The 26506-nt window shown below is 41.0% G+C and overlaps 1 protein-coding gene across 1 annotated transcript in view; it reads right to left on the bottom strand.

The window, feature by feature from the left end:
• Window positions 1–340: 340 nt before the first annotated feature.
• Window positions 341–26506, bottom strand: part of loco (locomotion defects) — a 120382-nt gene continuing 94216 nt past the window's right edge. Inside the window, exons 4-13 of the mRNA XM_034980245.2 lie at window positions 18817–18909; window positions 17254–17414; window positions 15392–15581; window positions 13796–13942; window positions 11640–11774; window positions 8050–8253; window positions 6915–7160; window positions 4997–5161; window positions 3219–3333; window positions 341–2128 (exon numbers count right to left, since the gene is read on the bottom strand). Coding sequence (XP_034836136.1) covers window positions 2022–2128; window positions 3219–3333; window positions 4997–5161; window positions 6915–7160; window positions 8050–8253; window positions 11640–11774; window positions 13796–13942; window positions 15392–15581; window positions 17254–17414; window positions 18817–18909 — 1563 coding nt within the window. The 3' untranslated portion in view covers window positions 341–2021. The remainder of the gene's footprint in view (window positions 2129–3218; window positions 3334–4996; window positions 5162–6914; window positions 7161–8049; window positions 8254–11639; window positions 11775–13795; window positions 13943–15391; window positions 15582–17253; window positions 17415–18816; window positions 18910–26506) is intronic.

Genomic DNA, 26506 nt, shown 5'->3' with positions numbered 1-26506 from the left:
ATATCTGTTTTCAGTACATTTTGTATTAGGATGGTCATGTAGTTACACACTGCTGCGATAATAACGCCGCAGTGGAAGTAGGACGTATTATCGCAGCAGTGTGTAACTACATGACCATCCTAATACAAAATGTACTGAAAACAGATATCGCAATAACGCATGCGATATTATCGACCGATAATAACGCGGCTGTGTGGAGGAGCCTTTATTCTAATACTATCTCTATGATTCTAAGCCTTTGTTCTCCAACAGCGCCCCCCTGTCAATGTCATTCAAGTGCCAAGAGAGCCTTGTCGCACTGCAGGACTGACATAAGGAACAAACGTAATAAAACCACATATAATGTTATACAAGTTTTTATTGCATATAACCAAATTACTCTGAGCTTCATATTATAACCAAATATACTGACTTTATATTACAATAAATTATATTTTACATACACATTTCATATATTTATATAGTTGCCTTCATACTTAGTATGATATCTCCGTACAGACATACAAAATTAGTAACAACCAAAGTGAACTACTTTATCTATATATTTATAGTTACAATAATAATTATAAAAGATCTTCCTTCATAATATTATTTACAAATGGCTATGTATCAAATCAGTATAAAAACAAAACAATTTCAATACAATAAAAAAAAGTGTTGCCACATTAATTATTATGTAATATAGATCAACCTCAGACCAATTCATCAGATAATGATTGAAATCAATTATAGGTTTTTAAAGATTTTTTATATTGAAATTCTGTTAAAACGTCGAAATTCAATAGTTAACAATATTATATGGCAATTAAATAATCAGCCGTTATTTATCTTTAAAAAATCATCTTATCGTTAAAAAATATGACACTATTTTATCAACTAATTTAATTTTCCAAAGTATTTAAGTATATTTTTAGACAATTTGTATTGAAACTATTTTATACTGTTAAGTATATTTTATTTTCTCTAATATAATTTGTACATTATTTAGATCTATAATACAGTTTTGGAGGTGAAAGCGTACGATATCGTACGAAAAATACACGTGATACAAATTACAATAAATGCAATACTATACGACTACAACTATAGGTTATTCCAGCTATACTCACGTTTTTTTTATTCATTACCAGCTGACCCAGCGAACTTCGTACCGCCTAACAGTCGATTCTTTTTCAGGCAATTTTTTAAATTTTACTCTCCGTTAGAACCATCCTTGCTTGTACTTCAAGGAATATTATAAAAAAAGAATTAGCGAAATCAGTTCAGTAGTTCCAGAGATTACCCCCTACAAACAAACTTAACGACATTATACCTCTTTATAATATTAGTATAGATATGTACACTTATATATGTATACCAAATTTCAGTCGAGCGAAGCTGAGCAGATCGGCTAGTATTCAGTAATTATTATTAGGTATCCACAGGACTCCCTGGGAAGTTAATTAAATAATCTTAAAGAGAATGGAACTTTTGTACAAATGATTGAGATTGCTATAACATTATTTTTACATTTTGTATATCAATAACTCAACTTATCATAAAGTGCAATGTTAAAGTATATAAACTCTACAACAATTTTGAAGTTAGCATTTATGTTAAAAAATCTATTACAAGTAATATTTGAAACGCATAGTATAACTAAATAGTCGTTTTAATGGAAGAACTGTCTCGTTTCCTCCGACATAGTACGGGCTATAATGGTTCATACATGATATATTCCTTGTCTGATTTGGTTTGCCTATACAAGCGATATTGTGTCTTAATGCTATGTCCATAGGGCTTATAGTCAGACGACTACGGTAAGTGCAGATCCTTTAAATGATATTCTTGGAATATTTACCATATGTAAAGTTCATACATGCCATCAATATATGTCTTAATACCACGATTATAAGGCTTACATTCCTTTGGGTTCAGAAGAGGATAGACGTAAATCGTCAAAACGATATCCTCAGTGACGTCCGTCCATACGAGCGATACTGTGTCATAATGCCATGCCCATAAGGCTCATAATGGTACGTTCAAACGACGGTCGGCGCAGATCGCTGTGGCGGTTTGGGGGGTAGCGGGGGAGGGGTACGCGGCTGCAACCTCTGTCTTTGCGTTTCCCGAAGGTTGTCCAGAAAATCTGCAATAAAGAAATTTTGTTTTTTATCTTTCGGTTTACCTTTGACTGTAGTGTCTGATAAAGGTACAGGATTCACTAGTAATTTTGTACTAGATAATGCCTGCGACTTTGTCCGCATGGATTTAGGTCTTTGAAAATCCCGTGAGAACTCATTGATTGCGGGACAAAAAGTAGTTTATGTACGTCTACAGGATGCAATTTATCTCTATACCAAGTAGATAAGGCCCGAAACTTAGTCCATGTTTTTAAAAATCCGGTGGATTAATTTTGATACAAGGTGATTTTGACAAAATATCGGTACGCAGAAAATCGAAGGAAAATGAAAATCACCCGAGCCGTGCATAGCTAGCAGTCACACAGACACACTTTCGCATTTATAATATTAAAGTATAGATTTTGTTCGTATTTTTAGGGTTCCGTACCTCAAAAGGAAAAACGGAACCCTTATAGGATCACTTTGTTGTCTGTCTGTCTGTCTGTCTGTCGGTCTGTCAAGAAACCTACAGGGTACTTCCCGTTGACCTAAAATCATGAAATTTGGCAGGTAGGTAGGTCTTATAGCAGACATTCGGGGGAAAATCTGAAAACCGTGAATTTGTGGTTACATCAAACAAAAAAAATTAAATTGTGGTCATTAATTAATAATTACTATTTTCCAAGTGAGATTACATACATCAAGTGGGGTATCATATGAAAGGTCTTCACCTGTACATTCTAAAACAGATTTTGATTTATTTTTAGGCATCATAGTTTTTGAATTATCGTGCAAAATGTCGAAAAAATACGACTGTAGTACGGAACCCTCATTGCGCGAGCCCGACTCGCACTTGGCCGGTTTTTTTGTTAAGTATGTAAGTGGCAAGTCATACCGACATTCACTTCAACGTTAATGTTCGAGCCTCAATAGCTCAACCGGTATAGGAGTGGACTGAAAACCGAAAGGTCGACGGTTAAAACCCCGCCCGTTGCACTATTGTCGTACCTACTCCTAGCACAAGCCTGACGCTTAGTTGGAGAGGAAAGGGGAATATTAGTCATTTAATATGGCTAATATTCTTTAAAAAAAAAAATGTCTGAACCCAGTACTGACCCGGTGGGTGGTGATGCAGCGGGTGTCCGGGGCGCAGCGCGGCGCGCACGCGGGCGCTCTGCCCCCCGTCCCCGGGGATACTCGACGTGCTGGACACACTGCTTCGACTCGCGCTCTGTGCAACAGACATTTTCAATAAGTTTCAGATCGAAACAAAATAGCACTACTTACAAGTAACTTTTTCAAAAACTTTTATATTGACTTTTTCTGACATTTCGTCGAAATTGGTAACAGATTTTGGTTTTTCGGTATTTACAATCTACTAGACATGTGTCCGCTATAGCTTAACTTAACTGAAAACCGCTGCCATGCCTTTAGCGTACCATAGCGTTATTGTCGTAGCTAGCAACGGTTAACAGATATCATCTATGACGAACCACCTGACAACGCAACGCTGCCAACTGGCAACTGACAATGCATTGTTTGGTTTTTTGGTAACTAGAAACGCAATAATTATGCCTTCTCTTTCTTTCTTTCACTGAAAGCTGAGAAGGAGCGGTTATTGGCTAATGGCTATTGGCTAATGGCTACCGGCTTAGTAACTTAACTAAGAACATTTCACGAAAATTGATAAACCAAAAACGACCTTATGTCTATTAAACTAAGGCGCTAATTTGTTTGGTTAACTGTTCAAGTACTTGTCCATTAAGGTTTGATCTATCAAGCTTATTACAGTTAAGCCTTAGACTAATAAAAATAAGGTCGTTTTTCGTTTATCAATCTTTGTGAAATGTTGTTGGTTAACTTGACTGTGGCAAACTATCCGTGCAAGCGTCCAATATAGTTTGACCTCAATGATCATGATAATTAAACTTTGCCGATATGAACTTAAGGTTGTGATTACTTCACGATTTTCATGAAAGTAAAATTGGTTTTATTTTAGTGAAATATGCGCGCGCAGATCAGGTGGTGTTACGGCGCGTTTGTTTGTTTTGACTTTTGATGAAAGTTTTAATACCTAATTAGATAGTTTGAGCGGTGTTTGTATTCAGTAAATACTAAAGTTTTGTCTTGAGATATTGCTTTGTTTTATTTAGGTAGCTTTTGCCTGTAGTGTGGGTGATATTGACGATTGACTATAATTTGTAAATAACTTAGTAGGTGTATAAAATTGTAAAAAGGTGTTAAGATAAAAAATAAAGTTTTAATAGTGTGATATAATTAGTGTTGTACAAAACTTTGATTAAACGTTTTTGAAAATTGTGCTAGTCCTAAGCCTAGAAAAGCATGAAGGGAAATCGTCAATATTATTCTAATGCACTTACACGACTTGAAACTTTAGCCATACCTACAGACGGATTCGATACGGCAGCTAACTAAGTTACTACTTACTACAAACAAAAACGGTGCGCATATTAAATTAGTTGAAACACAGCTTTGATACCGATACTAGGCAACTGTTATCAATAGCGCTATTGTAACTAAATAGCGGTTTAATAACCGTGGCCAGAAATAGCCAATAACGCCCATCTTTACAATCTACCTACCTGAATATGGTTCACATATTTTCAATCATATAAGATAGAGAACAGAGATCGGACCCTATTACTAAGCCTCCGCTGTCCGTCCATCCGTCTATCTGTCAGCGGGCTGTATCTCATGAACCGTAATAGATAGAGAGTTCAAATTTTTTGTGTGTACTTCTAAATACTAAAAATTTCAAAATGGCCGCTATGTAAATTTAAAAAAGGTACATAATTTTGTACGGAACACTTCGTGTGCAAGTCCGACTCGCACTTGACCGGTTTGCTATTATAAGTTACTAAAATTCTGCATACCTGTGCATCGTCATTATTTTCATCCTGTATCCTCAAGGCTACGTCGCTCAAGGAGTCCGTATCGTCGTCTCTCTCCCTCGGCTCCGGAGTGACAAGGACGGCGGAGCTCGGAACGCCCACTGTATTGGAAACTTCCACTACCTGAATACGGGCACCGTCTAATTCCTGAAACAGTCAATATATCATACATAAGGATGTTATATTAAATTCTGCCTAGTTATAGTTTATACTTTAGTCGATTTTAGTTCTGTGTTCCATAAGTTTACCTACCTAGTTAGTTTTAAATACTCTGTGCCTAGTTTTCATACGCGTAGTATGCTCGTGTGTTGTGGACATAATTTTTTATTATAAGTGTTAATTTCTCATTGGAGACTGCTTTGGTTTAAGTGTTTTTATATATATACTATCTAGTTATCTAATTGTAACTGTGTCTCTACAAAAAAAAAAGATTACTAATTGATATCCTTATACGTTTAGTCATTCTAGTGGCTAGATTTTGAATTTATTCTTCCGGATTTTAGCCGTGCCGCCAAGCGATTTAGCGTTCCGGTTCGCTGCCGTGAAGAAACCAAAGGGGGTATGGGTTTAATAAAAAAACCGAAGCGCGAGTCAGGGTCGCGCAACGAGGAACGTACTACAGTCGTATTTTTTCGTCATTTTGCACGATAATTCAAAAAATCAATAAAAATCTGTTTTAGAATGCACAGGTGAAGACTTTTCATATGGATACCCCACTTGATATAGTTATCTATAGAAAATTGAAAATACTAATTATTAGTTCGTCATGACCACAATTTAATTTTTTTTGTGTGATGTAACCACAAATTCACGGTTTTCAGATTTTTCCCCGAATGTCTGCTATAAGACCTATCTACCTGCCAAATTTCATGATTCTAGGTCAACGGGAAGTACCCTGTAGGTTTCTTGACAGACAGACAGACAACAAAGTGATCCTATAAGGGTTCCGTTTTTTCCTTTTGAGGTACGGAACCCTAAAAACTGCCATAACCCATCCAGGTTAGCTCGCTTCCATCTTAGACTGCATCATCACTTACCACCAGGTGATATTTTTTTTTTCCTATTATAAAGCACCATTATAAAATGGCAGCTTTATTACTACTACCATCTAGCCTATGGGCTAATAAGTAATATTATTCTAGCTTAAACTTCTACTTATGATTAATTTTTAAATCTAATTTACAGTCCAATAACTGTCCTTAGTTTATTCTAACACGTACTTACAGTTCACTATGTTCTTGTGACCTAGAAAAATAAAGTAGCACAAGCACTATTACACAAACGCTGCACTTATGTACTTTTTAACACTAATTCGAACGGCTTGGTTCTTTTGAGCCTCCTTTTGATATCCATGTTATCTAGAAGCTTCACAGCCTCCAAATTACCAATAATCACCAGGTGAGATAGTGGCCAAAATTCAGCCAAGAAAGCATTGCTAGTTAGAACTGAACCAGAGTGTCAGGATGTAAGGGGGTAGAGCCAAGTAACACAGCGTGGTGCGAGATGAGCGGGGGGCAGTACCGCTGCAGCACAGGTCTTAGCACGTGTCTCAGGCGACGGGCAGGGCGGCAGCGGCATTGCTGAGGATGCCAAATTTTTGCCTTGGATGGATGCACCGTCCAAAGTTGAGAACTTTTCAACCTGGTTCCTTCTTCACCTTTCCTCTATCGTACCGCAAGGCATCGCCAAGGTCTGCACCCGTACGTAGTTGAAATTCCACGGATACGTACGAAGCGATTTGCCTCCTCATTTCTGATTCGAACCGCTAAGATTTGGAACACCCTTCCAGCATCAGTTTTCTCCTCATATTAATATGGGTACCTTCAAGTCGAGAGTGAATAGGCATTTTCTAGGCAAGGGCGCTTGCCATAAATTAAAAAAAAAGGGACGATATAATTACCTGCACAAGAGTGTCAGGGTGTAAGGGGGTAGAGCCAAGTAACACAGCGTGGTGCGAGATGAGCGGGGGGCAGTACCGCTGCAGCACAGGTCTCAGCACGTGCCGCAGGCGCCGCGCGGGGCGGCAGCGGACCGCCACCGCGCGCCCCGCCACCAGCACCCGCACCACGCAGCGCCTCTCCACCGCCAAGCAGCAACCTCCCACGGTGGTGGAGGCCGCGTTCGCGTCGACCACGCGACCCGTTCCCTGCCACCAAACAGATGTATTTTAGGTTTAGTTCGTCATGAGGATTCAGTCACAGTTCTTGCGATTCACGAAGGCGAGTGAAGGTCTGGTGGGAGGCTTCGGCCGTGGCTAGTTACCACCCTACCGGCAAAGCCGTGCCGCCAAGCGATTTAGCGTTCCGGTACGATGCCGTGTAGAAACCAAAGGGGTATGGGTTTAATAAAAACTGCCATACCCCTTCCAGGTTAGCCCGCTATCATCTTAGACTGCATCATCACTTACCACCAGGTGAGATTGCAGTCAAGGGCTAACTTGTATCTGAATTAAAAAAAAAAAAAAAAAAAAAAAAAAAAAAAAAAAAACTTGACTTGTGGTAACGTCGGTAATACATGGACACTGCGCAAGTGTGCGTGCTTGTCGGACCAACCAGTCGCGAGCAAGCGCTCGCAATCGCTCACATTTACTTTACCTTACTTATTGGTATACGACTCAAACACAAGCATGCGCTACTAGCCCACACGTGAAATGCAAGAACTTGTAGCATTACTACCTATGTCTTTCATACGCGCGACTGCGCCCAGGTTAACTATCCCTTTCACACTCAAGGGCCGGCCCCGTAAGTGTGAAAGAGATAGGTAGCAATGCTACAAACATAGTTAACCTTCTGTTATCTATGACTACAAACTTTACTATACAAGCAAGCAGAACAGTGATAGTCTAGTGGTTAAGACTTCGGCCTCCTCTTCAGGAAGCCAGAAGTTCGATCTCGATTATGTGCGTTTTAATCAATTAAATATTACTTGCTTTAACACCGAACACCGTGTAGGAAAACACCGTGAAGAAACCTGCATGCCTGAAAGTTCTCCATTATGTTCTCAAAGGTGTGTGAAGTCTGCCAATCCACACTCACCTGAGAGGCATCCTTCACGATGACGTCATAGGTAGTGCACACTAGGTTCCGTCGCTGCAGCAGACGGTCGACCAGCCGCCGCACGGTCACGTCGGGCGACACGCCCACGACAGACGTCGCGCCGTCCGGCAACACGACACGACATAGCGCTGAGTTGCCCGACCACAGGCACTGCCCGTTAGCTATTTGACTCGATTTCACCGCCTGGAATAAAATGTCGATATTAAAACAACGGACCTTCCAACGTCCGAAACAATTTGCCGCCTCGTTTCTAATTTACACATCCGGCATCAGTTTTCCCCTAAGTCTAGAGTGAATAAGCATCTTCTAGGCAAGCGCGCTCTATCTTAAGCTGCGTCATCAATTGCCACCAGGTCTGATTGCAGTCCATAACAATTTTTCAAAATCTTTTGAGTGTTCAATAATAGACGAGAGAATGACCTCATTTTAATTATTATCTGTTCACGCTCACGCAATTATCACGCTGTTCTGGCAGTCTCTACCAGGAATGTTGCGGATGCCAATATTTGGACATCCGCGGATGCGATGTCTGAATTAGGGCCAATGTTCCACATTTGCGGATACGAATATCCGTAACACCCCTGTTGGATACCATTGTACACGTTTTGATTGGTCAGTTCGCGCGCGCTAAGTTAAGCTAAGTGGCACGCGCGAGGCACGGGTCACTCTGGCCCCGCCCACTTTCTTTGCAGGTTGTTACTTGTTGCAAATATGAATCCGCATCCGTAAAATCCCCGCATTATTTGATGCGGATGCGAATGCGCATTTGTGGATGCGGATGCGAATATCCGTAACACCACTAGTCTCTATGTACAGATACTAAATAACACTAGGTACTAGAACTCATACAAAGGGTTCTACAGCTAACACGTAAGTAATCGATGCAAGAAAGTAACTTCTTGCAACGATTACAACTAGATGTCGCCACAGGATCTAGCCATGGATACTGAATCGCGCAACGAAGTTCTCCACGAGGGACTAACTAGCATATCAACGTACAGCTCACCTTTTGCATGTAGCTTTTCTCTATAACGCAGACTGAAGATTTATTGAAATTAAATCCAAGCAAAGCCAGGGGAGATCAATGAAATCTTCTTCTAAATATACCTACATATAAAAGGAAAAGGTGACTGACTGACTGATATATCAACGCATAGCTCACACTACTGTACGGAAATTTGGCATGCAGATAGCTATTATGGCAAAGACATCAGCGAAGAAGGGATTATTGAAAAGTCCGTAAAGGGGTAAAATAGGGGTTTGAAATTTGTGTAGTCCATGTGGACGAAGTCACAGGCATGAGCTAGTAACCTCCAATAATAAACGCAGTTTCTAAAGGTGTGTCTGATAACATAGTTTCTAAATCTGTACAGATATGGCACCATGTTTAAATACTACTTAATTTTAATGGCATCAATATAAAAAAATACATATTTGTACAACAGAAATAAAATATAGATTTATTTGTTCGGGTTGCAATCGTCACAGTAAATACAGGGTGTAATTAGAATGCTAGCAAAAACGAAGGCAAGTGGTAGTACTGATACCTTTTTTTTATTTTTTTTATTCAGATACAAGTTAGCCCTTGACTGCAATCTCACCTAATGGTAAGTGATGATGCAGTCTAAGATGATAGCGGGCTAACCTGGAAGGGGTATGGCAGTTTTTATTAAACCCATACCCCTTTGGTTTCTACACGGCATCGTACCGGAACGCTAAATCGCTGTGCGGCACGGCTTTGCCAGTAGGGTGGTAACTAGCTACGGCCGAAGCCTCCCACCAGACCAGACCAGAAATTTAGAAATTATAAATTAAATGAAATATTCCAAACCCCTGCCAGGAATCGAACCCGGGACCTCCCACTAATAAGACCACAGCACTCACCACTGCGCCAGGGAGGTCGTCATACCGCGAAAAAACGCAAAAATAATAATTTAAAACTCTGTATTTTTTTAAAGTTTGCAAATGAAACATCTGACTCACGCTAGAGGTCAACGAACGTTGCTTAGATAGGTGCCGCGGGGTCAATAACACGTCGTAGGTGCGGGCAACTTGGGATCAAGTTTTGGACGTTATACATTACGGGTTCGAAAAATACTAAATCACTAAAAGTACAAGTATAGGTAAGGCAAATGGTTATTGGTATTGGATTGTGTTTAGGTAGTATAATAATAGCGCTAAGTTTTTGCTAGCGTTCTGGTTACACCCTGTATAAGTCACGTAGCACATTGAATGGAAATGTATAAGTTAGTTAGTATTTACAATGGGGTTTAGTTATAAATAGAACCTAGTTTATTTCACACGTGTCTGTATGAATTGAGATAAAGCAGACAAATACACGAGTAGAAAATACCACTGAGAAATATCGCGATGAAATACTATTTCACAGGATTACACAACTGTTAGTTAATTCACCATCATCATTTCAACTTATCGTTGCGCCACTAATGAGGACGTTTGAGTTTCACAAACAATTTTAGACTTGCTTTTACACAAGTTTAAAAAATCTATTAAAAGCGTGCTCTTGAAAAAATTATCTCATTATTAATTATGACTAATTTCCCCTCCAGCTAAGCGAAAAGCTTGTGCTAGGGGAGAAGGCATGACAATAGTGCAACGGGTGAGGTTTGAACCGGCGACCTTTCGGATTTCAGTCTGCTCTTCTAACCGTTGAGCTATTGAGGCTATAACACAACGTACGATCATAATGACTTGCTATTACTTGTATGTGTATGATAAAGACATGCTACGTGCATTGTGCACCGAGCATATGTAATTAATTGTAATTTATAAGATAATAATCATTCTATTGTCTGTTGTTATGGGTTTTTGTCGTTAGATTAGAATACCTGCATTCTAATCATTGTTCAGCAGAAAAAAGAATAGCTTATCAGTACCCTTATTATAAATGCGAAAGTGTGTTTGTTTGTTGGTTTATTGGTTTGTTGGTTTGTCCTTCAATCACGTCGCTACGGAGCAACGGATCGACGTGATTTTTTGTATGGGTATAGTTAAGGACGTGGAGAGTGACATAGGCTACTTTTTATCCCGGAAAACCAAAGAGTTCCCCGGGGATTTTAAAACCTAAATCCACGCGGACGAAATGGCATGCGTCAGCTAGTTATTATTATAACTCTAAAGTTACAACAAACTATAATACATTTAATTACATTTCATATAGATATAGTAAGTGGAGAATGAATTAAATGAACGTATAGATGATGTTAAAAATAGTGGTTGAATAAAAAAATAGGTAGGTAGTTAAAAATTATAAATAAAGTAGCGGCCCGCCCCGGCTTTTTATTAGAATTTTCGTGGAATCTCTAATTTTTTGAAAATAAAATATAGCCTATGACAGTCAGGAATAATGTAGCTTTCGACTGGTGAAAGAATTTTCAAAATCGGTTCAGTAGTTCCAGAGATTACTTCCTAAAAACAAACATAGAAACTTTACCTCTTGATAGTATAGATTAATAGATAGATAGACCTTCGTATAGATTAATAGAGTAAGTAATTCTTGTACGGATTAACTAAATGTAATTTATTTGTGCTTAGGTAGATCTACTTACTTCGTTTTCTTCAGCGGTGGAGTTGGTAGAGACAGCCGAGTTGGTTCTGTCCCGAGACGCGGCGCGCGCCTTCCATGGCAGTAGAGACGCCCCGCTTCGACGTCTGTCTGACGCATTCGATGATGACTTCTTGAGCTGCAATGATACATAATAACATCCGTTTATATTGATTTTACGATAAATCTTGATTTGAAAACTGACTGACTGCTTGCTATCGAATTTTGATATTTACAAACTCAGTTATCTTTTACGACAATCTACAATTCGTTTGTAGACCTTGGATTGGCTAGATTTTGCTGAAAATATCAATTCACATATGACATGGTCAATCTACGAAGGTTGCGCATTGATTTGATCTCAGATTAAGAATGCACGCATAAGGACATTCCTCATGGGAATTGCGAACGTTTTTAGGGTTCCGTACCTCAAAAGGAAAAGGGAACTCTTATAGGTTCACTCCGTTGTCTGTCCGTCCGTTTCCTGTCAACACAACATAACGGAAGTCACGAAGAGTGACATTGGCTACTTTTTAACCGACTTTCAAAAAGGAGGTGGTTCTCAATTAGGCCCGTTTTTTTCCCCAGAAAATCAAAGAGTTACCACAAAATGGGAATTATAACAAATTAAGCACTAGTTCACTAGATGATGCCCGCGACTTCGTCTGCGTGGACTCAGGTTTTTAAAAATCCCGCGGGAACTCTTTGATTTTCCGGGATCAAAAGTAGCCTATGTCCTCCCCCAGGATGCAAGCTTCGTCTATAGCAAATTTCATCAAAATTGGTTAAACGGATAGGCCGTGAAAACCTAGCAGACAGACAGACAGACACTTTCACATTTGTAATATTAGTATGCTGTATGGATTGTTCAGAAGAAGCGAAATTTCTGGTGTGCGGAGCAAGCATGTCTCAGACAATTTTCTGACAGACTTTTAACTATAAAAGATTTTAGACTAAAATATTCAAAATGTACGGCCGCGGTGACCCTATAACCAGTGGCGTGCAGCTCATAGAAGCATAAACGCACTGCTTACCCTTATTGTAATAAATCAATACTTATTTTTCATTATAACCTGCCGTAAAATAAGTTCATACCTAAATGCATACCCTGGCTTGAACTCCTGTGCACGCCACTGCCTATAAGGGTACTACTGGTGAAAACATTTACCTTAGGGGTGTCAGGATGTGGCGAGTGCGGCGCGTAGGGGGGCGGCAACCCGCGCAGGTCCGCGCGCGCGCACTCTGCGTGCACGCCGGAGCGCAGGAAGCGCGGGTAGCTGTCAAACATTTACCTTAGGGGTGTCAGGATGTGGCGAGTGCGGCGCGTAGGGGGGCGGCAACCCGCGCAGGTCCGCGCGCGCGCACTCTGCGTGCACGCCGGAGCGCAGGAAGCGCGGGTAGCTGTCAAACATTTACCTTAGGGGTGTCAGGATGTGGCGAGTGCGGCGCGTAGGGGGGCGGCAACCCGCGCAGGTCCGCGCGCGCGCACTCTGCGTGCACGCCGGAGCGCAGGAAGCGCGGGTAGCTGTCAAACATTTACCTTAGGGGTGTCAGGATGTGGCGAGTGCGGCGCGTAGGGGGGCGGCAACCCGCGCAGGTCCGCGCGCGCGCACTCTGCGTGCACGCCGGAGCGCAGGAAGCGCGGGTAGCTGTCAAACATTTACCTTAGGGGTGTCAGGATGTGGCGAGTGCGGCGCGTAGGGGGGCGGCAACCCGCGCAGGTCCGCGCGCGCGCACTCTGCGTGCACGCCGGAGCGCAGGAAGCGCGGGTAGCTGTCAAACATTTACCTTAGGGGTGTCAGGATGTGGCGAGTGCGGCGCGTAGGGGGGCGGCAACCCGCGCAGGTCCGCGCGCGCGCACTCTGCGTGCACGCCGGAGCGCAGGAAGCGCGGGTAGCTGTCAAACATTTACCTTAGGGGTGTCAGGATGTGGCGAGTGCGGCGCGTAGGGGGGCGGCAACCCGCGCAGGTCCGCGCGCGCGCACTCTGCGTGCACGCCGGAGCGCAGGAAGCGCGGGTAGCTGTCAAACATTTACCTTAGGGGTGTCAGGATGTGGCGAGTGCGGCGCGTAGGGGGGCGGCAACCCGCGCAGGTCCGCGCGCGCGCACTCTGCGTGCACGCCGGAGCGCAGGAAGCGCGGGTAGCTGTCAAACATTTACCTTAGGGGTGTCAGGATGTGGCGAGTGCGGCGCGTAGGGGGGCGGCAACCCGCGCAGGTCCGCGCGCGCGCACTCTGCGTGCACGCCGGAGCGCAGGAAGCGCGGGTAGCTGTCAAACTTCATCACGTTGAAGATTTGCTTCTGTGCCTGAGGGCAACAGAAAGTCACTATTAAATTTTTTACTATAAAGATACTGAATTTCTCTAATTTGGCTGCTCTTCTTTTTGCTAAGCGGTGGTGATAGCTTATACGTTGTGTACTGAGTCAAGCTCACGGAGGATATTTCTCTACTCCATGGTGGAGCTAATATAGTGTGCGCTTTCTTGCATAACTCAAATTATGCTCGAAATTCTATAATTCCACGCTTGGTATGTACTTATAACAAATAGTACGCTGAATTTGACTTATTTTACCTATGTAACAATAAATTTAAAAAGGAAGTAAGAAACCATCATCGCAATAAAAAAATAGCTAACATTTACATACACACATACACACACGCACACACCACACACACACACGCACACACGCACACACCACACACACACACGCACACACACACCAGCATACACACACACTGTTGTAATTTTATTATTGTATTTATTCTAATTCTATACTGTTAAAACTAGATTTAGATTTAAATAATATTTATGTAATTACGCTGTTAATTACTTTCAAATAAACAAATAAAATAAAGTAAAAATTTGTATAGAAGCGAAAAGGGCGCACTGTGATTGTGATTGGTCTGAGAATGTGATCATTGTGTTTGTTTATATTAGGTACTCATTACAAAACGCCTTAAAGATTGTTAGCTTTTGATCGCGCCTTCATACATTTAAATCTGTCATTTTAGTTTAGTTAGCGCAAATGCACTCAATAAGTGATTGAACGTAAAAATTACAGATCGAAAATATGTTAAGTCCGAGAGAAAATCAAAAATTTCGACAGAATGAGCGCTAAAGAAAGAAAAAAAGCTGTGATAGCCTAGTGGTTAGGACGTCCGCCTTCTAATCGGAGGTCGCGGGTTCGATCCCGGGCACGCACCTCTAACTTTTCGGAGCTATGTGCGTTTTAATTAATTAAATGTCACTTGCTTTAACGGTGAAGGAAAACATCGTGACGAAACCTGCATGCCTGAGCGTTATCTAAATATATAAAAGGGTTTGACCGACTGACTGATCTATCAACGCACAGCTCAAACTACTGGACGGATCGGGCTGAAATTTGGCATGCTGATAGCTATTATGACGCAGGCATCCACTAAAAAAGGATTTTTGAAAAATCAACTCCTAAGGGGCTGAAATAGGGGTTTAAAATTTGTGTAGTCCACGCGGACGAAGTCGCGAGCATAAGCTAGTGCATAATATTCTTAAAGGTGTGTGAAGTCTACCAATCCGCACATGGCCAGCGTGGTAGACTATGGCCAAACCCTTTTCACTCTGAGAGGAGACCTGTGCTCTGTAGTGGGCCGGCGATGGGTTGATCATGATGATGATGATGATGAGCGCTAAAGCCTAAAACGTATGCATAACCGGGAAATTCCGGCATCATTTCAATTTTGAGACGTAATTTGTCAGGCATCTTCAGATATGATACCTGGAGGAACAGGTCCTGTGGTGGTGGAGTGTGGTGCAGCCGCAGCGCCGCCGCGCGCCGCGCCGCAGCGTCCACGTTCACAGGCTCCGACGCGCCCTCCGCGAGGTGCGTCTGCCAGATCTCCGCCGCGAGGGACGACCGCCTCTCATCCTCCTCGCAGTTCCGGTACTGCTCGCATTGCCACCAGAATCTGTAACAAGGCGCGGAATAAACTTCAATTTAATTCACCTACACCAAACTTCTCTTCAAATCCTCTTTTATAACAAACTAGCTGCCGATTCTTTTTCGGGATTTTTTAAAAAATTTCTCTCCGTAAGAACCATCCTCGTACTTCAAGGAATATTATGAAAAAAGAATTAGCGAAATCGGTTCAGCTGTACTCGAGATTTGCGATGAGCAACACATTCAGTGATTCATTTTTATTTTTATACTAGCTGCCCTGGCGAACTTCGTTCCGCCTAACAGTCGATTTAAATTTTTTAAATTTTTCTCTCCGTAAGAACCATCCTCGTACTTCAAGGAATATTATGAAAAAAGAATTATCGAAATCGGTTCAGCGGTTCTCGAGATTTGCGATGAGCAACACATTCAGTGATTCATTTTTATTTTTATACTTGCTGCCCTGGCGAACTTCGTTCCGCCTAACAGTCGATTTAAATTTTTTAAATTTTTCTCTCCGTAAGAACCATCCTCGTACTTCAAGGAATATTATGAAAAAAGAATTATCGAAATCGGTTCAGCGGTTCTCGAGATTTGCGATGACACAACACATTTAGTGATTCATTTTTTTATGTATTACAGATATAGAGACTAGCTGACCCGGCGAACTTCGTACCGCCTTAACAGTCCATTCTTTATTGTTTTGCCTTCCCGGAACCCCTCCACTAACACTTAGACTTTATGTTATGGTATAATCCTGACGCTTAATTGGAGAGGAAAGGGGAATATTAGTCATTTAAAATGGCTAATATTCTTTATAAAAAAAAAAAAAAAAAATCTAGGGTAGTAGTTGGTACTGGGTACTAATCTCCTCACTCACCTAATATTCTAAGCAGCAAACTCCTTAGCGGAGAAGTGCTCGCAAGCGGCCAGCTTTTGCTCCAGACCTAAAAACCACCTGGCTTCCCAACCACAGTTGCCGTTGATGCTTTCTTGGAGAAAAATATCTACCAACTAGCTGATACCCGCGACTTCGTACCCGTGGGATTTCGGTTTTTAAAAATCAAGGGGGAACTCTTTGATATTCCGGGATAAAAAGTAGCATATGTCACTCTCCAGGTCTTAAACTATACCCATGCAAAAAATCACGTCGATCCGTTGCTCCGTTGCGACGTGATTGAAGGACAAACCAACAAACCAATAAACCAACAAAGAAACACACTTTCGAATTTTTTTTTTTACGAAGAATATTAGCCATGTTAAATGACTAATATTCCCCTTTCCTCTCCAACTAAGCGTCAGGCTTGTGCTAGGAGTAGGTACGACAATAATGCAACGGGCGGGGTTTGAACCGTCAACCTTTCTGTTTTCAGTCCACTCCTTTACCGGTTGAGCTATTGAGGCTCAATTTATAATAGGGGTAGTGATTCAAAACTTATCGTTAGCTAACCTCAGTTAATCTGTGGCCCTACCGCGGTTGTTTGACAGCTACAATGTCACGATCGCAATCATCTCTGATTGGTTAATGCTCGCTCACTATTGGCTACAATGCATTGTTGCAACAAGAATGGCACAAATTCAGCCAATCAGAACAATTGAGATTGTAATAATGATTGATGCAGGTTTTCGACAATCGCCCTACTGGAATCACTTGGGTGATGCCCACTGGGCATTTCCTGTGAGGAGACCACCTCTTCACTCACCTAATGTTCTCAGCAGCGAACTCCTTAGCGAGGAAGTGCGCGAAGGCGGCCGCGCCAGCAGAGTCGGCCAGCAGCTGCTCCAGCCCTAGCGACCAGCGCGCGACCCCGCCGCAGCTGCCGTTGGTGTTCTGTGGCAAAGGTGCCGTGCCTTCGCTCATTTGCTGTGGACAGTACCAAAAGTAAGACTCCGAACCAACGCACAACAGACGGAAACGTTTGTTCAGTGCGGAAACCAGCCCAGAGCGAAGACTCCGAACCAGTGATATCCTACCTCCTCCATAACGGATACCCGTTTAACCACTTGGAAAATTGAAAATACTAATTATTAGTTCATGACCACAATTTTTTTTTTTTGTGTGATGTAACCACAAATTTACGGTTTTCAGATTTTTCCCCTAATGTCTGCTATAAGACTAACCTACCTGCCAAAGTTCATGATTCTAGGTGAACGGGAAGTACCCTGTAGGTTTCTTGACAGACAGACAGACAACAAAGTGATCCTATAAGGGTTCCGTTTTTCCGAACCCTAAAAAGCAATGATGAGGTCTAAGTTGGAGTGCGCTTGCCTAGAACATGCCTATTCACTGTTGCTTGGGTATTCAAGTTATACGTATGATCAAATCTTATGAAATAGCCGTGTTTAGGCTGAAAGGCAGCCACACGGCCAACAGGGAGACAGAAGGGATTTTTAACCGGTAAGAGTCCGGCACTACCCAATTGGGTGTCCATGAGGATTTCTCCCTTCTAAATAAATAAATTAAAAAAAAACTTATGAAATGAGGGTACCTTGCTATAGATGCCGCGGTGGTCGTGATGGCGGTACGAGGAGCCGGAGCCGCTGCCCGTCGTCCAGCGGCGGAACGGCGACGTCTGTTCGCTCTGGGGACAAAGGTGTACCTTGCTATAGATGCCGCGGTGGTCGTGATGGCGGTACGAGGAGCCGGAGCCGCTGCCCGTCGTCCAGCGGCGGAACGGCGACGTCTGTTCGCTCTGGGGACAAAGGTGTACCTTGCTATAGATGCCGCGGTGGTCGTGATGGCGGTACGAGGAGCCGGAGCCGCTGCCCGTCGTCCAGCGGCGGAACGGCGACGTCTGTTCGCTCTGGGGACAAAGGTGTACCTTGCTATAGATGCCGCGGTGGTCGTGATGGCGGTACGAGGAGCCGGAGCCGCTGCCCGTCGTCCAGCGGCGGAACGGCGACGTCTGTTCGCTCTGGGGACAAAGGTGTACCTTGCTATAGATGCCGCGGTGGTCGTGATGGCGGTACGAGGAGCCGGAGCCGCTGCCCGTCGTCCAGCGGCGGAACGGCGACGTCTGTTCGCTCTGGGGACAAAGGTGTACCTTGCTATAGATGCCGCGGTGGTCGTGATGGCGGTACGAGGAGCCGGAGCCGCTGCCCGTCGTCCAGCGGCGGAACGGCGACGTCTGTTCGCTCTGGGGACAAAGGTGTACCTTGCTATAGATGCCGCGGTGGTCGTGATGGCGGTACGAGGAGCCGGAGCCGCTGCCCGTCGTCCAGCGGCGGAACGGCGACGTCTGTTCGCTCTGGGGACAAAGGTGTACCTTGCTATAGATGCCGCGGTGGTCGTGATGGCGGTACGAGGAGCCGGAGCCGCTGCCCGTCGTCCAGCGGCGGAACGGCGACGTCTGTTCGCTCTGGGGACAACAGAAACCTCCAGTTAAACAGCTGCTCAATAGTAATCTACTTATCGACACAGAAAAAACGGAAAAAACACCGAAAAAACGGCATCAATAATTTTTTTTAATTTATAGACTAGCGCTTGGCTGCAATCAGATCTGGTGGCAAGTGATGATGCAGCCAAAGATTTAGCGCGCTTGCCTGCCCATTCACTCTTGACTTGAAGGTACCCATATTACAATCGCAATTGTTGTGATTGGCTGAATTTATGGTATTCTTGTTGCGACAATGCATTGTAGCCAATGGTAAGCGAGCGTCAAGTGTCAACCAATTACGAGGTGATTGCGATCGTGACATTGTAGCTGTCATTTTACCGCAGTAGGTCGATTTCGTAAAACCTGCATTAATCATTATTACAATCTCAATTGTTGTGATTAGCTGAATTTATGGTATACTTGTTGCAACAATGCATTGTAGCGAATAGTAAGCGAGCGTCAACCAATTAAGAGGTGATTGCGATCGTGACATTGGAGGCTGTCATTCTACCGCAATCGAGCCGCCGCGCCGAGGTGATTGCGATCGTGATATTGCATTGTAGCTGTCATTTTACCGCAATCGAGTTGCTGGTAGAACAAAGTGAACAGAAAACAATCATGACTTTATAAACTACACTTAAAGTACATTACACTTTAATATCCGGTTGTTTTAAACATCGATTAAAACGACGAAATCGATTTAAAAGAGCCGTCGATTATTCCGAGAAGTTCGTTTATAGCATACCGACTCGTACGATACCTAGTACCTACAGCTATCAGCGATCGGATTTCGCTGCAGTGCAGGCGTGGGAACATTGTGCGCGATGAAGGACAGAAGGGCTTTAGGCACGGGAGTAGATATCTATATTCTATTCAGTCTCGGCTTTTTATCTAGTGCTTTGGTCTAAAAGTGTGGTGTAAATTGTTCACTTTCCGTTTTGTCTAAATAAAAAATAAATAAATAAAATAAATATAAAAAATTTAATTAGTATACCCTTATTATAAATGCGAAAGTGTGTCTGTTTGTTGGTTTGTCCTTCAATCACGTCTCAACGGAGCAACGGATCAAGGCGATTCTTTACATGGGCCTAGTTAAAGACCTGGAGAGTGACATAGGCTACTTTTTATCCCGGGAAATTAAAGAGTTCCCACGGGATTTTTACAAACCTAAATCCACGGGTACGAAGTCAATACCCATGCTAAAAATCACGTCACAACAGATCCTTTGCTCCGTTGCGACGTGATTGAAGGACAAACCAACAAACAAACACACTTTCGCCTTTTATTATTCAGATACAAGTTAACCCTTGACTGCAATCTCACCTGGTGACAAGTGATGATGCAGTCTAAAATAGAGCGGGCTAACCTGGAAGGGGTACGGCAGTTTTATTAAAACCCATGATCCTTTGATTTCTACGCGGCATCGTACCGGAACGCTAAATCGCTTCGCGGCACGGCTTTGCCGGTAGGGTGGTAACTAGCCACGGCCGAAGCCTCCCACCAGACATTTATAACATGGATGGTGTGGATTCAGTCTTAGATTGCGTCATCATGATCAGGTAAGATCTTACTCAAACACAAATCTGTCAGCAAAAAAAAACTGCCACTCGTCAAAAAAGAGCTGAACAAAAGGAAATCCGTAAGTTAATAATTTTATTTGTACAGGTTTTAGAGCGTACAAGTTGATTGATAGATGTACAAGAAAACCTAATCCAATGTACACCAAGAGCTGGTAAACGATTTGGTCAAAGTATTTTATAGGAAGTATCTGTAACTTAACTAACGGTTCAGAGTACTAGCTGAAAATCAGCACTGTATGTTCTTGTGCATCAAGGCATACAACATAATGCTGAGCTGGGACCCTTTTTCGGGTTGTGCTACACATGACAGTTTGTTCCGGCGCTTCTTTTGCTTGAAGCGCGTTGGGCTTATGCTCAGGTGGAAGAAGCGCCGGAATAACCAGCTCTTAGCTATAAGATGTCATGTGTGGCACAGTTTGGAAAAAAAAGTCTTTTCTTTCTTCTTTCTACCTTAAAATCTGACTGAAAAAGAAACCATAGCCTAAACCAGTGGACTTAGAGATTTCATGTTTGGAGCAAATTTCTCGAGTAGGTACTCTAGAGGAGCACTAAGAAAGGATTTTGAGGTCAAACGGGATTTTCAAAAAGAAAATCGCGGGAAAAAGTTACTTGAATTAAAATTCAATAGACGTTATACATTGACGTTGGATTGTATAAAACATAACATAATATGTTGCTATTTATAATGTAAAGTACGTCATATCATCATAATCCTGTGCCATGTTCCAAGACCAAAATACATCTTTTCTCCACGATTTGGACACCTTTTGCTTTGTAACTAACTAACTGACCCCAATGAGATGGGACTTTTAAAGTTATAAAAATATCCCTCTTTATATTTACTCATTTGAGCACTTAACTAAGTACGTTTGAGGACTTAATTAAGTACGTTGTATTAACACAATGTCCGCTTCTTCCACCGGCTCTTGGACTAGTACCACGGTTATCACGTGAAAACAAAATGCTTTTTGTTATGTGAATGGCGGAACGAAGAGACAGGAAAATCCTTGCTCTATGTACAAATTGATTCAAAAAAAATGACGCTACAGTTTAGATTGTTAGCCTTTTTAGGGTTCCGTACCATAAAGGAAAAACGGAACCCTTATAGGATCACTTTGTTGTCTGTCTGTCTGTCAAGAAACCTACAGGGTACTTCCCGGTGACCTAGAATCGTGAAATTTGGTAGGTAGGTAGGTCTTATAGCTGGCTTTAGGGGAAAAATCTGAAAACCGTGAATTTGTGGTCACATCACACAGAAAAAATTAAATTGTGGTCATTAACTAATAATTAGTAGGTATTTTCAATTATCAAAGTTCAATCAAAGATAACTATATCAAGTGTGGTATCATATGAAAGGGACTTCCCCTGTGCATTCTAAAACAGATTTTTATTTATTTTTATGCATCATAGTTTTTGAATTTTCGTGCAAAATGTCGAAAAAATAAGACTGTAGTACGGAACCCTCAGTGTGCGAGCGTGACTCGCACTTGGCCGGTTTTTTAATTGGTAGTTACATAATGAAACCTGCCTGCTTAGAGGAGATTCCATCATACATAATGACGATTACTTGGGATGGAAAGAGAATAAATCAAACTTAAAAATCATGCCTTACATATTAGGTAATAAGTCATAAAATAGCTTCTCAATTTACCTCAACTTTCCAATCAGTGATGTACCATACAACCATTGTATCGATAGCACCATGAAAAAAACACTAAGTAACTAAAATACTAGAAACAACACAAGTCCACCATTATTTAACCGCATATTTAGTGTAGTCATCAGTTCATAAATTGTTTAATGCCTATTAGATTGTACTTACTCACACAAAATTATTATTTGTGGGAAAACCCCGGAGTTTAAATAACCACTAAATACATATCTACTTCAATTCCGTAACTCACAATAAAAATATTCAATGTATTTATGTATTAACGAAATCGGTTCATACTATAGCGTCCTCGACTTCACTGAAGCCATCAAAACACAACACAAGGTATTATTTGCAGGAAAACTCCAAATACTATTTATATCCTCTAAATATTATAAAACACTTCAATTCCGTATATTCAACCTAAAACGGTAATAATTATTATATTTGACTTTGTTTTCAAAGAGTTCTTAAAATCATTGAGTTATATTGTATGAACGAAATCGGTCCATATCACGCGCGTTCTCGACTACACTACACAAAAACACGACAATTATTTGCAGGAAAACCCAAATACTATTTATATCCTGAATATTAAATTCCGTACATTAATCCTAAAATGGTAATTATTATACTTGACTTTGTTTTCAAAGAGTTATTGGGAATACCTACATTTAATTTATTAACAGAGTTTTTGAAATAATCGATTTAGGTATGAACGAAAGCGTTTCACAACGCGTCCTCAAGGGAACTGAAGCAGAATGACGAGTCTGTAGTCACCACCATTGCTGGCATAATGCGAAAATTATAATGACAATCACAGTATAAACAGGCCCGTTTCCGGCGGGTTTGGAGCCGAGTTACAAACTTACGCGGGAAATAGACTCGATGTTCTATAATTCTATAATAATATTTTTTGGGTCCGGTGCCAATTAGCTTATTAGCTGCGCGAATCGTCTATAAGTACTTCATAGTTTATTTTTTTCAGACTCCATTACCGGCACCTTATTGGCACCGACCCCAAAAATATTATTATAGATCTATATTAAATCTTGTATACATAATATTATATTCGGTAATAAATTAAATTATTTTTGATTTTTAGTGTACAAAGTACAAACACGGTACGGTAGTGAAGTCGGTTTTTATTTGTTATGTTAATCAGATCTTCACCAAATTTTAATGGGATCATCACATTGGAAGTATACCCTTTCAAATAAAAAAAGAATTTTCAAAATCGGTTCAGGCGTCTTCGAGTAATCAGGAAACATACATAAAAAATAAAAAAAAACATTCCGACGAATTGAGAACCTCCTCCTTTTTTTGAAGTGGGTTAAAAATATAGTATTTTTAACCCACTTCAAAAAAAGGAGGAGGTTATCAAAATATTATTGTTATTACGATTCAATATCGATAGTTACATGGACACAAGCTTATCTAATTACAAAAATAAACGTTTACCTTGAAAATATATTTTCCACCATACAAACATTTCGAAGGCCAAAATCAAACATGCTAAATGGCTGTATCCATAAATTTGTATTTAAAGCTAAACGACAGATCACGAGAAGGTCGGGGTCAATTTAATGTATCCAATTGGCGAAGATCCAGCGGGTGACCTTCTGGGCGTCCTGGTCTAGATTCAGATATCAATGAAATAAATGATCAAAGAGGTTATCAGGGCATCTTGAGAGTTGCGAAACACCAATGTCATATCCATTAGATTAGTGCGATGTTTATTATAAAGTTTGCAATTCAATAGGGATGGGGCCTGGATTAGTCTAATCAGCAACTTTTTATCGAACTAGAAATACGTAGATGTGACGTCATAACTTCGTACTTTTTAGTAAAATCTATAATTAAAATGGTAAGCAAACTTAAGGTGACGCAGGACGCTCGACCGAAATTGGCAGCGCACGTGGGTAACATGTTTGCTTTTCACTTGACATTGTATGAGAAAGTTGAGAGGCACGATGATTTTCACTGAAATCAAGCGCGCGAAAAGGGTTTAGGAAAAGTATTTTTGAGAAAAAACTGCTGAATTTATGTTTGCAAAGTAAAGTTATTTCAACTAATGAATAAATAAACAACGTCTAATGATAAATTTTTTTAGAATTTTCATATCCCTAATCTTATTTATTTACGCCCAAAGTTGTCATTAATTTAGTGTTAAAATAGAAATCTTTTGAGCCTCGTAACTTTTAAATCAATATTTTTTTCAATATTTTATACATCAATAAACCTAGATAATGACGAGATAAATCGATATAATTCTTAGTTTTGGGCGTACAATATCGAATATTGTTGTATTTTCCCTCCTACGTTTGTATGGAGAAAGCACCGAACTGAGCTACCTTAAAAGTAAAAATTGACATCGTATTTACGAATTTTGGAAGACCCTCTTATGCTCGCGACTTCATCCGCGCGGACTACACAAATTTCAAACCTTTATTTTACGCCCATAGGGGTTGAATTTTCAAAAATCCTTTCTTAGCGGATGTCTATGTCATAATAGCTATCTGCATGCCAAATTTCAGCTTGATCTGTCCAGTAGTTTGAGCTGTGCGTTGATAGATCAGTCAGTCACCTTTCCCTTTTATATAATATATATAGATATTTAGGTTACCTACTAAGATTGACATAGGCACCATTGCAAATTGCAAATGAACTACTTATAGATTTGGTGATAATTTCATCAACTTTCAAATCCCAGCTTCGGTCGAGCGGAATTTCGGAAAATCCTATTTTTAATTGCAATTACATTTTAATTAATTATTAGGTAGTTAGAGATTACTTATTTTTTGCAATAAATAAAATAATTAGGAATTACTAACATAAGATTAATACAATATGATATGTGCCTTTACTAACAAAATATGACCTCTAAGGTCGAAATAAATGACTTTTGCTTTTCACTTATTTCATTTCAATAATACATTTAATAGGTTCAGGTAGCACGCTTAAGTTTTTAACTTGAACCAACTTATGGTCATCATTTGACGTCAGATGCTACAGGGACTCAACTAAATCATGGCTTCTGGCGAAGGTCCAGCACCTGAATGACCTAAGGACAATCCTCATTGTTTTCCCTATATGGGTGGCTTTGCTATATTGACGACTGTGTTATCCATTTACTAGATGATGCTTTTATGTAAGCCTACAAGCTTCTGCTCGCGACTTCGTCCGCGTGGACTACACAAATTTCAAACCCCTATATTACCCTTAAAGGTTGAATTTTCTAAAATACTTTCTTAGCGGATGCCTACGTCATAATAGGCTATCTGCATGCCAAATTTCAGCCCGATCCGTCCAGTAGTTTGAGCTGTGCGTTGATAGATCAGTCAGTCAGTCAGTCACGTTTTCCTTTTATATACATATTTTTAGATATCTACTACGTAGAGGAATGGTTCTGTGTAAGTCAATTTCAGTATGCATTGACTAAGTATAATACTTCGTATGCACCTAGGGCCATTGATCAAACAAAATGGCACCGACTCAGTGGTGCTTTAGCACCAATGCAACCTCAGTGACGTCTGGATTTCAAACGGGTCGTTCATTAGTATATAAGAGGTGGCGCTGATTTATTTGGTTCCAAAACCGTGAAAAATTTTGTTCGCTTGGGCATATCTTGTCATTTATATATTGTTTGTATGTAATTTTGTAGAAAATAAATATCAGCTAGCAGACAGACACACTTTCGCATTTATAGAATTAGGTACTTAGTGTGGATTCTAAATATCGTGAAATAAAGTATACCAAAGGGGTATGGGTTTAATAAAAACTGTCATACCCCTTTCAGGTTAGCCCGCTATCATCTTAGACTGCATCATCACTTACCACCAGGTGAGATTGCAGTCAAGAGCTAACTTGTATAAATATATAAAAGTTTTATCTAAATTGTTCACTGGAGTCGGACGTAAAAACGCAATGATTCATAGCAGAGCAGCGGGAATTCAGGATGTTTGTAATTGTACTCGTAACGTTCCGTCTGATCTCGTCAATGTAACGAGATCGGTGAAGAGAAATAACCGAGGTCGTTTACCGAACCGGGTTCCGGATTCGATTCCCGGACGCCATCAGGGACAAATTAATTATTTGTGTTTCAAATTGTTTTTAAAATACATTGTGTAGTTATCGTTTACTAATAGACTGGCTTTGGCAGATAATAGGTAACAAACTCAGATTAATTATGTAACAAAGGTGTAAAAAATCTTACGTCAAAGTAATAAGTGTAATTTTTTTATATTTTATCAGGAATAGTATTAGAAATCACGTCATGCATTGGCAGACGCTTAGCATCGTGGCAATCTCCTGCCAGAGAGTTTTATAAATCTCTCTCTATAACTCA

The sequence above is a fragment of the Maniola hyperantus genome, chromosome 21 (genome assembly GCF_902806685.2).
Source record: "Maniola hyperantus chromosome 21, iAphHyp1.2, whole genome shotgun sequence".
NCBI classification, from domain to species: Eukaryota; Metazoa; Arthropoda; class Insecta; order Lepidoptera; family Nymphalidae; genus Maniola; species Maniola hyperantus.
This window is presented reverse-complemented; position numbering and strand designations above follow the sequence as displayed.